The sequence below is a fragment of the Lates calcarifer genome, linkage group LG12 (genome assembly GCF_001640805.2).
Source record: "Lates calcarifer isolate ASB-BC8 linkage group LG12, TLL_Latcal_v3, whole genome shotgun sequence".
NCBI classification, from domain to species: Eukaryota; Metazoa; Chordata; class Actinopteri; family Centropomidae; genus Lates; species Lates calcarifer.
Genome location: NC_066844.1, coordinates 27,269,846 through 27,282,244, shown reverse-complemented (window position 1 = coordinate 27,282,244; position 12,399 = coordinate 27,269,846). Strand labels below are relative to the sequence as shown.

Here is a 12,399-nt window from a genome sequence, read left to right as displayed (position 1 = left end):
TGTCTGTTTTGCGTTCATGATCCTTATCGATGTGTACATCACCTGGTGATCCTGATCTTAATGTCTAAATCAAGAATAATGCAAATGGGAGGAAGATGCTACTCGTTCTATGTCATTCCTTTTCTAAAATATCCACACAGGTTATGTATGAAGCAAAACATACTACTGATTTAAAGACAGGCCTGAGACTGCACTGCTACTGTGACTCACTAATGTAGTCTAAATCAAAAGACGTAACAGACGAAAGGATGAGACTGGTCCAGGTATCAGACACCTACCTGATCCAAACACTTCCTCTGTTCTAATATTCTCAGTGAAGACAGAAGTCAGAATAGAGAGCTTTGTCTTTGCTTCTTGTCTTCCTGTCTGAGTGACTCACTAATAAACCAGCTTTAAAGGATCAGTTCACATTTCACACTAAAAGACTTTTGGAAAATACCCCAGTCATGTCATGTATGAACAGGAGCGAGCAAGAACTGCTGCAGTGTCCACAGAGGGTTTTTTTTGTTTAGAGAGCAGCATAAATTAAGAATACTAAAAGTATTAATAATTCTTTCTCTGTTATTTTTCCTTTAAGGATAATTTAAAATTAGCTGATAATTTAATGTGTGAATTGCTTCTGTTAAGTGTATCTACTTCTTCTTACAGTACTGTGATTAATGTGTATAATGCAAGTCAAAAACATTCATGTTCTAATACACAATCCACAGCCAGAGACACTCCAGCTCAGTAATTAGCTTTGAGTTTACTCTGGCCACATGCAACACTTTTCTTTGTAGCACTGTAACAAATCTTTTTTCTTCTTATGACATTAATGAAATACAGTTGGTACAACACTGTTTTCAGGTGCTTTAACTCTAACCTTCATTATCATCAGTACTAATCTGTGAACAGAAACTACAGAAACTTGATCACCACAACATTCATCTTTAACATGCTGCTCAGCGAACAGTAATCACAACCTAGGTTTGTCCATCTAATTTAGAGTTTATACGTACATATCAACACATCTGACTGAGAGCATGGTCTCATTTTGAAAAGCTTACCTGGCCTGGTTTGGCATCTTCACATATAGAGGCTTCATACGGTGTGGCCAGTTCAGGAGGATTGTCGTTTACATCCAGAATCCGAATACTCACGGCTGAGTGGGACGCCATGGTGTGGTTATCTACAGGAGAGACAAAAGGAAAACATATCACTTATCAGAGGGTCTTTGAACAACTTTCTATGAAGTGTCTAACAAGGTAGACAGAGGCAAATCAGGCTGGATAAAGTACACCACAAAACACAACACCAGCACCTGACAAGTGAATGACTGAGGTTCTGATCCTGGTTGAAGAAGCAGACTGCGTACACTGAAGTCCTCTCAGATTTCCAGTCATCCACCTCATGTGCATCCAACAGCGCAGATATGCTTTTACTTTAATCCGTACAACAGCTGTCCACACAAGCTTCAAACGGCACGTTTCATTTCACACAACTACAAACCAAAGAGTACTTTTATATTTCAAGCCAATGTTCTTTTGACTTACTGTATGTGTGTAACTAGGGGGATTGTGTATTGGGCTGTGAGCTCTGCCAAAATGACCAGCCGGCAGTCCTTTGGCTGAGTGTAGACGCTGACAGAGCAGTAAGAGGCTGGTGTACACAGGGTGTAAGACTCCATGGGCAACACTCTTGATGCTGCTCTTGTCTGCCTTCACTATGAGTGAGACAAGACTCAGATGGATGCAGTTTTCCACAAGGAAGCAGACAGTTGGTTTGACATTGTGGCTAAGTGCTGAAGGGGTGTTAATCTAATGCCTCCTCAAATTGCACCCATTACCTGAATGACACTTTCTGGTACCAGAGAGTGACATGAAAATGGTAGAAAATTCCATTTTAGTCTCTAGGCCCTCACAATCTGATAATGACACTACAGTATATAGCTGTTTAATAGTCTGAGTGCAAGACACACACCTCAGCACGATGATAATGACAAATAAATGCTTTTGACAAAATTGCAATTGTAGTGCTATAATTTTATTTCTCATGCCATTTTCAACCAGATAAAACACGAGGAATAACACCATGATGCACTCTCAAGACATTTTTCTTAATGGGCCAGAATGTAAACGTGGGAGTGGAGAAGATTATATAATTAGTACAATCAAAACCCACTTCAAATTAGCTCGACTTCTCCTTGAATCTTAATTCCCATTCTTAATCATATGATAATGTCTGACAGAGTTTCCATTTTACTCATAAAACACCATGTACAGTACAGAAGGGAGCCTGAGGCCCCGTGTGTGTGTGTGTGCACGCTCATGTGTGTGTGTGAGTTAGAGAGAGAGAGAGAGAGAGAGGAGAGAGAGGAGAGGAGGAGAGGAGAGAGAGAGAGAGAGGAGAGAGAGAGAGAGAGAGAGAACATTATCTCTGTGTTAAATGAGCTTCAAGTGTTGGTCTGGATATCCTGGTTAATTGGAGTACACAGCTTATGAATAAATGAGTATACACAGCTGTCACCACCCAGTTCACGCATCTGAGTGGCACCCTACAGAAAACGTAACAACATGCAGCCCCTGACAATTACCCACTGATGGAAAAACACATAAATCCTCACAGTTAAAAGAACTCCACTGAATGAATGGAAATTGCTGTAATTATGTAAATACAGCAGATAGTTAAGTACAATTAAGTGACCTCACTCTTAAGAATGAGTACCTTCACATTGTGAGATTACTGATGCATGTAGAGAATATATATAAACTAAATTAACACTGTGAAGTGAAGAATTTTGGATCTCAGTAATGACTTTTCCTCTGATTTGTCCTCACAGCAATTTTTAAATTTACCGTCACATAATGAAGATATTAAAGAGGTGACAAGTTTTTTTTGGAGTTTCTGGTTCCAGCTATTTGTCACAAGATGTCAAGAGTAAATGTAACAGAAGAACAAGGAAAACAGAAACCTATGGGTGAACTCAGAGTCACTGAGTCTATGATCTTCTTCCGTCTCTGAGTGGGACAGATGACAGAAATGTCGACAGCTGACATACAGACGTGCCACAGGCTGGACAGAGGAAAAGGAACAGACAGGTTTACAGCAAGTCAAAAATTCTCAGGCTCTCTCCCTCGTTCACTGCACACTTCTGCCCAACAGTGGCACAGCAGCTAATGAGAATGCGGGTCTCAGCTAATAGCGTAATCCTCACATCAATGCTGGGGTTTAATTGACTGCTTTTGCCAGAGCAGCGAGAACATAAATGCACAGAGAGCTCCACCGGTGCTAGATATCCCCTCTCTTCTTCCTCTTCTTCTAATTTCGTCTTCACATTATGCTGCTGTCCCCGCTGTGCCAGAATGAAAACCAGCAATCATCAGACCTTTCACATTTTACATTTCAATTCCCAGAATTGAAAACAGATGAAACAATGTGAGAATGCCCCCACCCCACCCCACCCCCACCCCAAACTCTCTCCATGGGAAAAAAGGAGTTATTCAGTGAGACAGGTTCATTCATCTGGACCAAGTGGCGCTGTTCTAAATCTGTCTTCAGATAGAGAAGGAGAATAAAAGGATTTCAGCAGATTATTGGCATGCTCTGCATCTGTGCGGCACACAGCAGCTGTTGCGAATCTTCCAGCATGACTATAGTAGATCTCTCAGGCACTGAATTATTCTGACATAACTTCAGGGAAGACAGCGAGAGGATGTGAGGGTGTGTGTGTGTGTGTGTGTGTGTGTGTGTGTCTTTGCATACATGTGCGTGCCTGCATGTCTGTGTGTGTGGGTGTGTGTCAGAAGTGTCACACTGGTTGTGACCAAATGGTTCATCTTCTTTGCTGGAGGAAACAGTTTGCTTTAAAATGTCACTTTTGGCAGGACGGGAAAAATGAGAATACAGACGTACTCAACAGTGTCTGCTCCTGGTCTCTTCACTGAGCCAGAGGCCCAGCCACCAAACAGAGGCTACAAAGTATTACGGCCATTTGTCTTCAATATAGTTAATATATATAATATTACAGAGACTGACCAATGTCTGACCTGAATCTCTTCGTTACAGTTTGAGATTTTGTGTGTTTACGAACTAACAGCTATAAAATTCCCCGCATGCTAACAGCACAAAATATTTCAAGGTGTTCTGAACACAGTGAATTATTGAAAACATTTTTGAAATGGGCAAATTATATGGTACATGCTTCATAAAAAAAATGAGGATTTCACAATTCAACAATCACCCTTTTTCAAAATGTTTACAGAAGCTCACACATGTTAACAGAGAAAAAATACAACAACATTTCCACTCATAAATAAGGAATCAATCAGTCAAAACATTGTGCATAGGTTTTCTCTGTGCCACCTGCAAATGGCATTTAGACTTTCCATCTAAACACAAACAACCGATGTCAACATGGTCCATAGTACACAACTCATCCACCAAGCAACCAGAGCTAATTGCTCCTTTATAAATATCACAAAAGCAGATGATTGTATATAAATGTAACCAGCACTGACATCAGCTCTTTGTAGGGAAATGTTTCTTGATGAATTCTCCTACTACCTCATCCAGATGACTGTCTGAATGTAACATGATTAAGTTGTGTGAATGCTGTAATTCTAGAGTTGCTGTAATCCTAAAACAATCATCTCTTGAATGAACTTCAGGGACAGTTCAGATGACAGGCAGCAACACTTAATCCCTTTGTTCTCCTGAGATATCCTCTGTCAGTGGTGCTGTTATGTTCACTGATGTCAGGACACATCTGGTGATGTTATACAAGACTGTCCTCCTGTAGAAGTGGGTGATGCTGTCAGACTTGCCCTTTTCAGAGGAAATATTCAGCTAAACTTTGTTTGCAAACTGAGAAATAAACTGGCGGTGATCCTAACCTCACAGTGTCTCTGCCAACACACCTCTGCTGGTGACTGAAAACTGTGAGAGGCCTCCGTCATTCCATCAGTGTGGTACTTTTTTGGTCTTGGCAATTTGGTGCAATCTGAGTTTTGAAAATTCCTCAAACATGTCCATGTGGAGATATTTCATATACCTCCAGAATCATATTTTGATTTTCCATTGACTCCATTTCTTTGCTAACTGTAGGTCTACTTGGCTGGCTGCTGGTGCAGACACTACTACTAACTAGCTAAATATCTGACGTGTTAGCTAGATACCAACTGTTTCCAACTAGTAGACAGAGTTTAACTGGTCAAGTGCAATCATTCATATTATCAGTCTTATCCTACAGTTCTAAAATGTTATTATGTGAAGTTTTAGATGTGTAAGTCAAGATGTGTCCCTCAACTAACGGCAATCGCTCAAAGTCTTATAATGTAACACACTGGAGAGATGCACAATTACCCAGTTCTACACCAGACTAATAAATGATAAGGCTAATCTGAACAATAGTGTGATTATGAACATGCTGCGCTGCAGTGATGGACGTATCAAGTCTCTGTGTTTCATTAAAATTCACTGAGCGTGGTTAGAATCATCAATGAACAGATGATGAAGCAACCAAACAAAAAGTTCACTTTATATTCATCCCAGTGAACAGCTACTACTCTGTAAAACTCAACAATACACAATAAACAACAACATTTAAATAACCCTGATGACAGTGGCATGTCCTTAGAACCATTCATATTTACAATCATTTGAGACTAATACAATGCAACTGAGTAACTCTGTGGCTTTCAGTGCCAGAAATTCCCCACAAGCACTCTATATACTATGCATGACCACTGTTTGACAAATTAATTATGTCAACCTACCGAGTGTAGGGAAACAAAACACATCAAACAACTGCTTGAGTATTCAGGATCTCCTCCTCCACCACAACTACACAGACAATACAGACACGTGAGTGATTATATAACAACAACACATGAGCTGGGTCAGAACCTCTGCTCCCTGATTACACATTATTAGATTTCCCCACCCTTGTCGATATATCTGCTTTGCATCTACTACAGTCTTTGTAGGCAGAGCATTCTAAACCCTCTGTGGTGCATAATTTGTAAAAAAAATAACACCCTCTGTTCTGTGCTTTGTTACCAAATTTCATCTCATTCTGACTCCTCGTTTAATGTGAAACACATATTACACTCTGCAAATGGGACTTGCTTTTCTTTCCCCCTTTGCTCTTTAGTCTGCATTTGTTTGCCAGACAGCAAGTAAGAAAAGTTATGATGTAGAAAATGTCTCTTCCCTGCAACAGTGCAAGAGATAAAGACTTTCCAGCTACTTCTGTATCTTTTTGCCCTCAGGGTGTTGCTCTTTTTTTCCACCAACCTGTCTGGGTAAAAAAGCAGTTTTGCGAGGTGATATCATACTTGCTATCAGTTCTCGAAAATTATATGTCACTCTAACTTACCCTGATATGTTTCTATGGAGAAGACTGTCAGGAAGTACGAGTACCCTGGCTAGTGACAGTGCAGTTAAATGCTACTCCTGTACTCAGGAGGTTCTGTGTTCTCTGGAAGGAAGACAAGTACTATACAGATGAGAGGTTGTGTCCTCTTTTACAGTGACAATGTCTGCAGGAGAGAAATGCCAGCAGTTTCTATTTTTAATTGGTTGTATTTGAAGACATGCTGTGTGTGTGTGCATGTGTGTGTGTATTCCCGTCTGATTAGTGGGGCGTCATTACAGTGGGGTTTGCTCATACTTGTACTTGAACTAAAAGCTCTTTATTTAGCTCACACTCACATATGCAATAATTGACATTTAGTGTGTTTCTTGCAGTTTTGCAGCTGGGGTTAATTCCAGGGCACAGACATGAAGTGATGTCAGAAAGCTGTTGTCACTTGTCCAATAGTGATACAGTGGCAATACAATAGTTCAAAGGTCAGTAATGGACTGTGGGAATAATTAAGGGTTGTGCCACAAAACTCTAGTTTTAACAATGTCCTCCGACAAGTTGACCTTGTGGCTCTCCAGCCTTAATGAGCAGAGGGACCCAGCAAAAAAAAAAGGAACAAAATCATTATGAAGAAAATGAAGTCCTTTCTTAAAATACTCTGGCTCTTGCCTCTTCATAAGTATATGCCTCCCACCCCCCTCACCCCCCTTATTCCCCTCTGTTAAGGCCTTTTTTTCCTTCCTCTGTCTCCTGTCTGTGCTGTCTGTGCTGTCTGTGCGTCTACAGCTCCCACCGCTCTGTGAGCTAACAGGTGATAAAGAAACCGCTCTGGATGGGAATTCTGATGGCGTTGACCACTGACTCCGTCTGTCCGGATGTTTCACTGGAAGGCAATGTGAGAGGCTTTATCTATCAAGTCCAGGCATGTGTTTATGTCTGATACTGGAAGGGGGTAGGACCGCTTTAAATGTTCAATTAACATTAAAATGTTCCTATGACATAATGCCAAGCACAAAGAGGCAGAGCACAAAAGCGCTCAAATTGCTCTGGGAATTACAGCTTGGAAAAAAAAAGACTCAAATTCTAATTTTGTCTTAATGTTTGTGTTGGGTGAGACTGCTTACTGTTCAGTTTAGGCTCTGTATTGATTATTGGAGTAATCACAGTCTGGGGCTATATGAGAGAGGAACAAATATGAAGACATTTTAAAATTAGCTTTGTTTATGTGCATTGTTTTCTTCTTCCTTCCTGTGTGCGATGGCGAATAACAGTAAGATGCAGAATGCAATCTCCTCTGCTTCCACTGCAATCCCAAAATCACTTCATCTGTATAAGATTGAAAAAGGTGGGGAATACCAGGCCTCCTCCTCTCTCAACTTTACTTCTAATGCTATGGTAATGACTTCCCAGTTTCCCCAAGTTATTACATTCTTCATGTTCTTTGCTCTGACAAAAGGAACCAGTGAGATGAAAAAAAATGTAAGCTCTTCCTTCATTTTCAGTGATGTGCTTGTCAGCTCTAAAGAAGTGACAAAATGAGGGCTGTATTTTCCCCTTGGTATCAGCAAAATGACGCATTGATGGCTAATACTCAGCTCAGTGCGATTTCAGGCTGACAAGCTGGTTTGCTGGTGAAGTTGATCAATAAAAAGGAAGGATGTAATCTGTGACCCATATGAGGAAAAAAAGAAAACGGTAGCCAATAGACCAATATTCGGAACAAATGATTGAACCTGCAGACTTGACTGACAAGTCTACCAAATGCTAAAACTACAAAGAAATCTAAACTAAGCAGAAGTTACTTATGTTTTCTGACACTCTAAAAGTTCTGCCTACATTAATGATGTTTGTTGTTTATGTTAAGCATCAGTGCATGCTGCAGAATTAGAACTATATCTTACACAAAGTCATGTCATTACAACACAGAATATTGTTCATTTAACTTACTCAGTTACTGGTTTAATGAGTTTGACATCCATTTTCATCCCATGACATTGTATCTTGTTCTTAGACAATCAAGTTGTTTACAACAAAATCTTACGTCCATTTCTACAACTGCAGAGCACTTTCCTTTTCTCTGTCTTTCTCAAAGCTAAAAGCCACAACATCCTGCTGCTGAAAAGGTGCCAAAAGCTTTGGAAGCTAATGATCGCAGCAGTTTGAGGTTGTCTGTCATCTCTTATCACTCCTGGTGGGAGTCAGCAAATGTTGAACAGCTAATTCAGTTTGTAGAGTCTCCATCTCTGGCAGACACTGGGTGCAGACAAAGTGTGCCAATCATCAGAGCAATTTTAACTTTCTCGTTTTTAAAAACTGGGCAGTAAATCGTTCGAACAAATGCAGGAGGTTTCCTCCGAAACAGTTTCACTAAGGTTTGTTGTTGTGTTTTTCCTTCAGTGATATGAGAGAGAGGAGTGGATGGCTGCTCAGTAAGTGTTACTGTAAATGATTCTAAAAATACATTTCAATTATTTGTTCATTTAATTGCATTATATCAGTGTTATCATGAAAGCGTGTTTATTCCACGTTTTGAGTCCTACCTACAGTGGAAACATCAAAACAAAACTTTGGTTCAGACTCTACCCAGCCCTGTTAATTATACATGCTTGTTTAAATTGTGTTTTCAGACAATTTATGACAAGGTGAAAAAGTCACTAGATGATAACTAATATCCCGCTCTTCCCAGCAGTGTGTTTGCTGATGTAGAAACCCAGTGTGATGAGATGTACCTGCTTCTACAGCCTTCACAGTGATGTTGTGCCATCCTGCTGTCTCTCTGTCCAAAATCTTGCCCAGTGTGATGGCTCCTGAATCAGGATCAATATGGAATATCATCTCCTGGTCTGTGGTCCGATCAATGGAGAACCTTTAATGACAGACACAGAAGAGTAAGATATAGATGCCAAGAAAGAGGTGAGAGCGTCTATAGTGATGCAAGAATTCTGTATTGTTTTCATCTTAATTTTATTTTCAGTGCATTTACTGGAGACTTGTCACAGGTCCTGAGGCTCTAACAGCACCATGTCCCTTCACTGCAACTGGCTATATACTGACTTTCTTTGCCTATTCAGAGTAAAAAAACAAACATTAAATTTTCATTGTGCGCTCTAGAAAAACCACAAATGCATCCTTCCTTCTTTGGGGTACTTGGTGCTCTCAAAAGATTGGTGAGTCAACAAAAATCTGCTGAAAGGTTTCTTTGTTCCTTTCTCTCTCTCACACACACACGCGCACACACACACTGGCTGGCTTACTCATGCCCACATAGAGCATAAAAAAGTACCATGGGCATTATCAGCTCAAAGCCTCTCTGACAAACATGGCAGCCAGCATTCTCCCAGGTCTCCTGAGAATGATGGTCACATGTTGTAGATATAAAACATAACGTCAAGAGAACCATGTGCTGAACTGATGTGGCAGGAGAACAACATTTAAAATCATTTCCTTTACAGAATAGTGTGGGTGTTAATTGCATTTGTATTTGTATTTCATTCATGTCACTGTCAAGAAATGAAACCTATGTTTGAAATGAGATGACATGAAAATCAAACCTATATCAAACCTTCTATTTAAAATGGCACCGTGACTCTGAAGTGATGTTAAACACTAACATACAGCCTTCACGCATGTGCATGTGCATGTGCATGTGCATGTGCATTCATGTATCTGTCAGTGTGCACCCTTGCTACATCTAACATTAGCATGCATCCCATCTAGGGCACTGATTGGATTTGGATGGAGTACGTTTACACCTTTACCAAACCTCAAACTGTGCAGCAGAAATTCATTCTTGTCTCGCCACATGCCTACCATAACAAATAAAAATGAAAAATGAACCATTTTTTGTGGGATGGGACACACAAAGTCTCACCATCAGAATCAAAGACCCCTTTCTTTCACACATGATTCATCTGCAGCAGGAAAGTTCAAACTCACAAACTGCTGCTTTCCCACAGTGAGTTAAAAGAAGGTGTTGTCTAATGTCAGAAGCCAAGAGCTCGCTAACTTTGCCCTGTAGGTGGCTCCTGGCCAAACCTCTCAGTCACTCGTCCATTCACTTACTCAAACACATGTACACACACACACACACACACACACTCATATATGCTTGCACACGTATCACGCGCACACACTTTCAGCTGCAGGCTGCCAAGACACTGGTGAACGACAGTGCTGCCATTGTGTTGTACTTTATTACACCTGGAACTCTGAGCCTCATGCATTTTTAATCGAGGTAATTTGCACAGGCCCTGCGTGTGTCGCTGTATCCTCTGTCAGTGAGACTGTCTTAGCCCTTATCTATATTCCCCTCTCACACTACAATTGCTCTTCTGAGGACATATAAAGCACAGACCTTGGTACAGAAGATTACCAGATACTGTTTTTATCACACACGATGATCTGAGAGAAAAAGAGACGTACTGAACAGCTTCATCCATTGTACAAGTCCCACAGTTCACTGCTGGCTTGGATTTTCACTCCATCTTCAAGAGGAATTGTTAAAAGAAAAGATTTTGCTCTTCAGCCTATCAGCTACTTGTGTATTTACCTGCAGTTGGTGAGTTATAGTTTCATAGTACAAATTTTGTTCCAATAAAAATCTATCTACAGTTATGGAATAAAACACAGTAGATTCAGTGAATGCATAACAGTGGCTGCCCACAATGCAGAGCTGCAGTGTCCCGTCCAAGCCACATAAAAATGAGGTACTCATTCTCATGCAAAACTTTGCTTTGTGATGTTGTTATTCATAATAGGCAGCGAGGCTATCTTTGCACAGCAATGTTCTATTGCCATTGTTTTGGTTGATATATTTTATCAGGCTACCTACAGTTGCAAAAAGCAGTTTCATCTATTTTTTATATGCCACATTTTTAACACAGCCAAAAGGTTTTTATTTAGAGCAAATTTAATATTATTAATAACTCAAACCCCACATAAACAAGTACAAACTCAGTGCTGTTGGGTCAGGGACTATTCTCTTCTTTAGAGCTCCAGTCCACTCTCCGCATTACATTTTATGTAGTGGTGGTTTGCACAGTAAAGTTTGGACAGTATATACCAATCAGGGTTTGGGATAGTAAAACCTCTGATACACATTCTGCTATTTTAACAGTATAATGCTTTTTTCTGTTTTTGGTGTGGTTGGCTTGAGATCCCTAATCGTACCTGACAGGTTTATTCTTCACATCCGGATCTCTGGCCGTGACGATGCCGACCAGCGCTCCCACTTTAGCATCCTCCTGCACCTCCATGATGGCGCCTTCTGCTGGATGAAAGATGGGGGGCTCATCTATGTCCGACACGCTGACCCGGACGATGGTCTGGTCTCGGAAAGAGCCCAGGTCAACGAAGCGGGGGTCCACGTGCTTATTTACTGCCTCCACCACCACATTGTGTGTGCGCTTGCTCTCAAAGTCCAGTGGCTGGAGGATGAAAAAGATTCTACATGAACAGTTTCACCTCACAACAGGCCATAAACCATTTAAAGTGGCACCATGCTCAGCACAGACACTGATGGCCAGAAGCTTTATTACAATAATGCCAACAGTGTCAGCAGTGAGCCAGTACATGGAAGTACATGAAACCCTTCATGTTCAAGTTGGTTTGTTTCAAGTTATGATGATGCCAGCAGCACTAGCAAACCACTGGGTCATCACCACTGGTGGCTAGACTGGTTAAGACTGCCACATTGTTGGCACTCCACTAAACCAAAACACTGCTGCTGGCTGAATGTCACATGGTACATGGTAATTTTGCCATTAGGGCCCATTCACAACAGCAATGTGTCACCTAGAAGAAAAACTTCTGACATCTGTGTTTCTCAGTGGAAAAATGCAACTGCTAGGATTCAGGTTTTTGGTCACAGATTGCAATGTGGGAAAAAACAGTTGAACTTTTGAGGAGACACAGTACTGACAGCACCTGACAAACCCCAGCGGGCAACCGATGATCATCAATCATCAAAGACCAATCATCTCTCGTCCCCCCCTCTTCAGTGCACCCTGAGTTTGAGAGTTGTTCAGTTCACTGAGAAGAAAGCTGTACAGTAGCTG

General features: G+C 40.9%; 1 protein-coding gene across 1 annotated transcript in view; it reads right to left on the bottom strand.

The window, feature by feature from the left end:
* Positions 1-12,399, bottom strand: part of LOC108902125 (cadherin-22) — a 134,963-nt gene that overhangs the window by 23,724 nt on the left and 98,840 nt on the right. The window contains exons 8-10 of the mRNA XM_018703869.2: positions 11,513-11,769; positions 9,073-9,209; positions 1,047-1,168 (exon numbers count right to left, since the gene is read on the bottom strand). Coding sequence (XP_018559385.1) covers positions 1,047-1,168; positions 9,073-9,209; positions 11,513-11,769 — 516 coding nt within the window. The remainder of the gene's footprint in view (positions 1-1,046; positions 1,169-9,072; positions 9,210-11,512; positions 11,770-12,399) is intronic.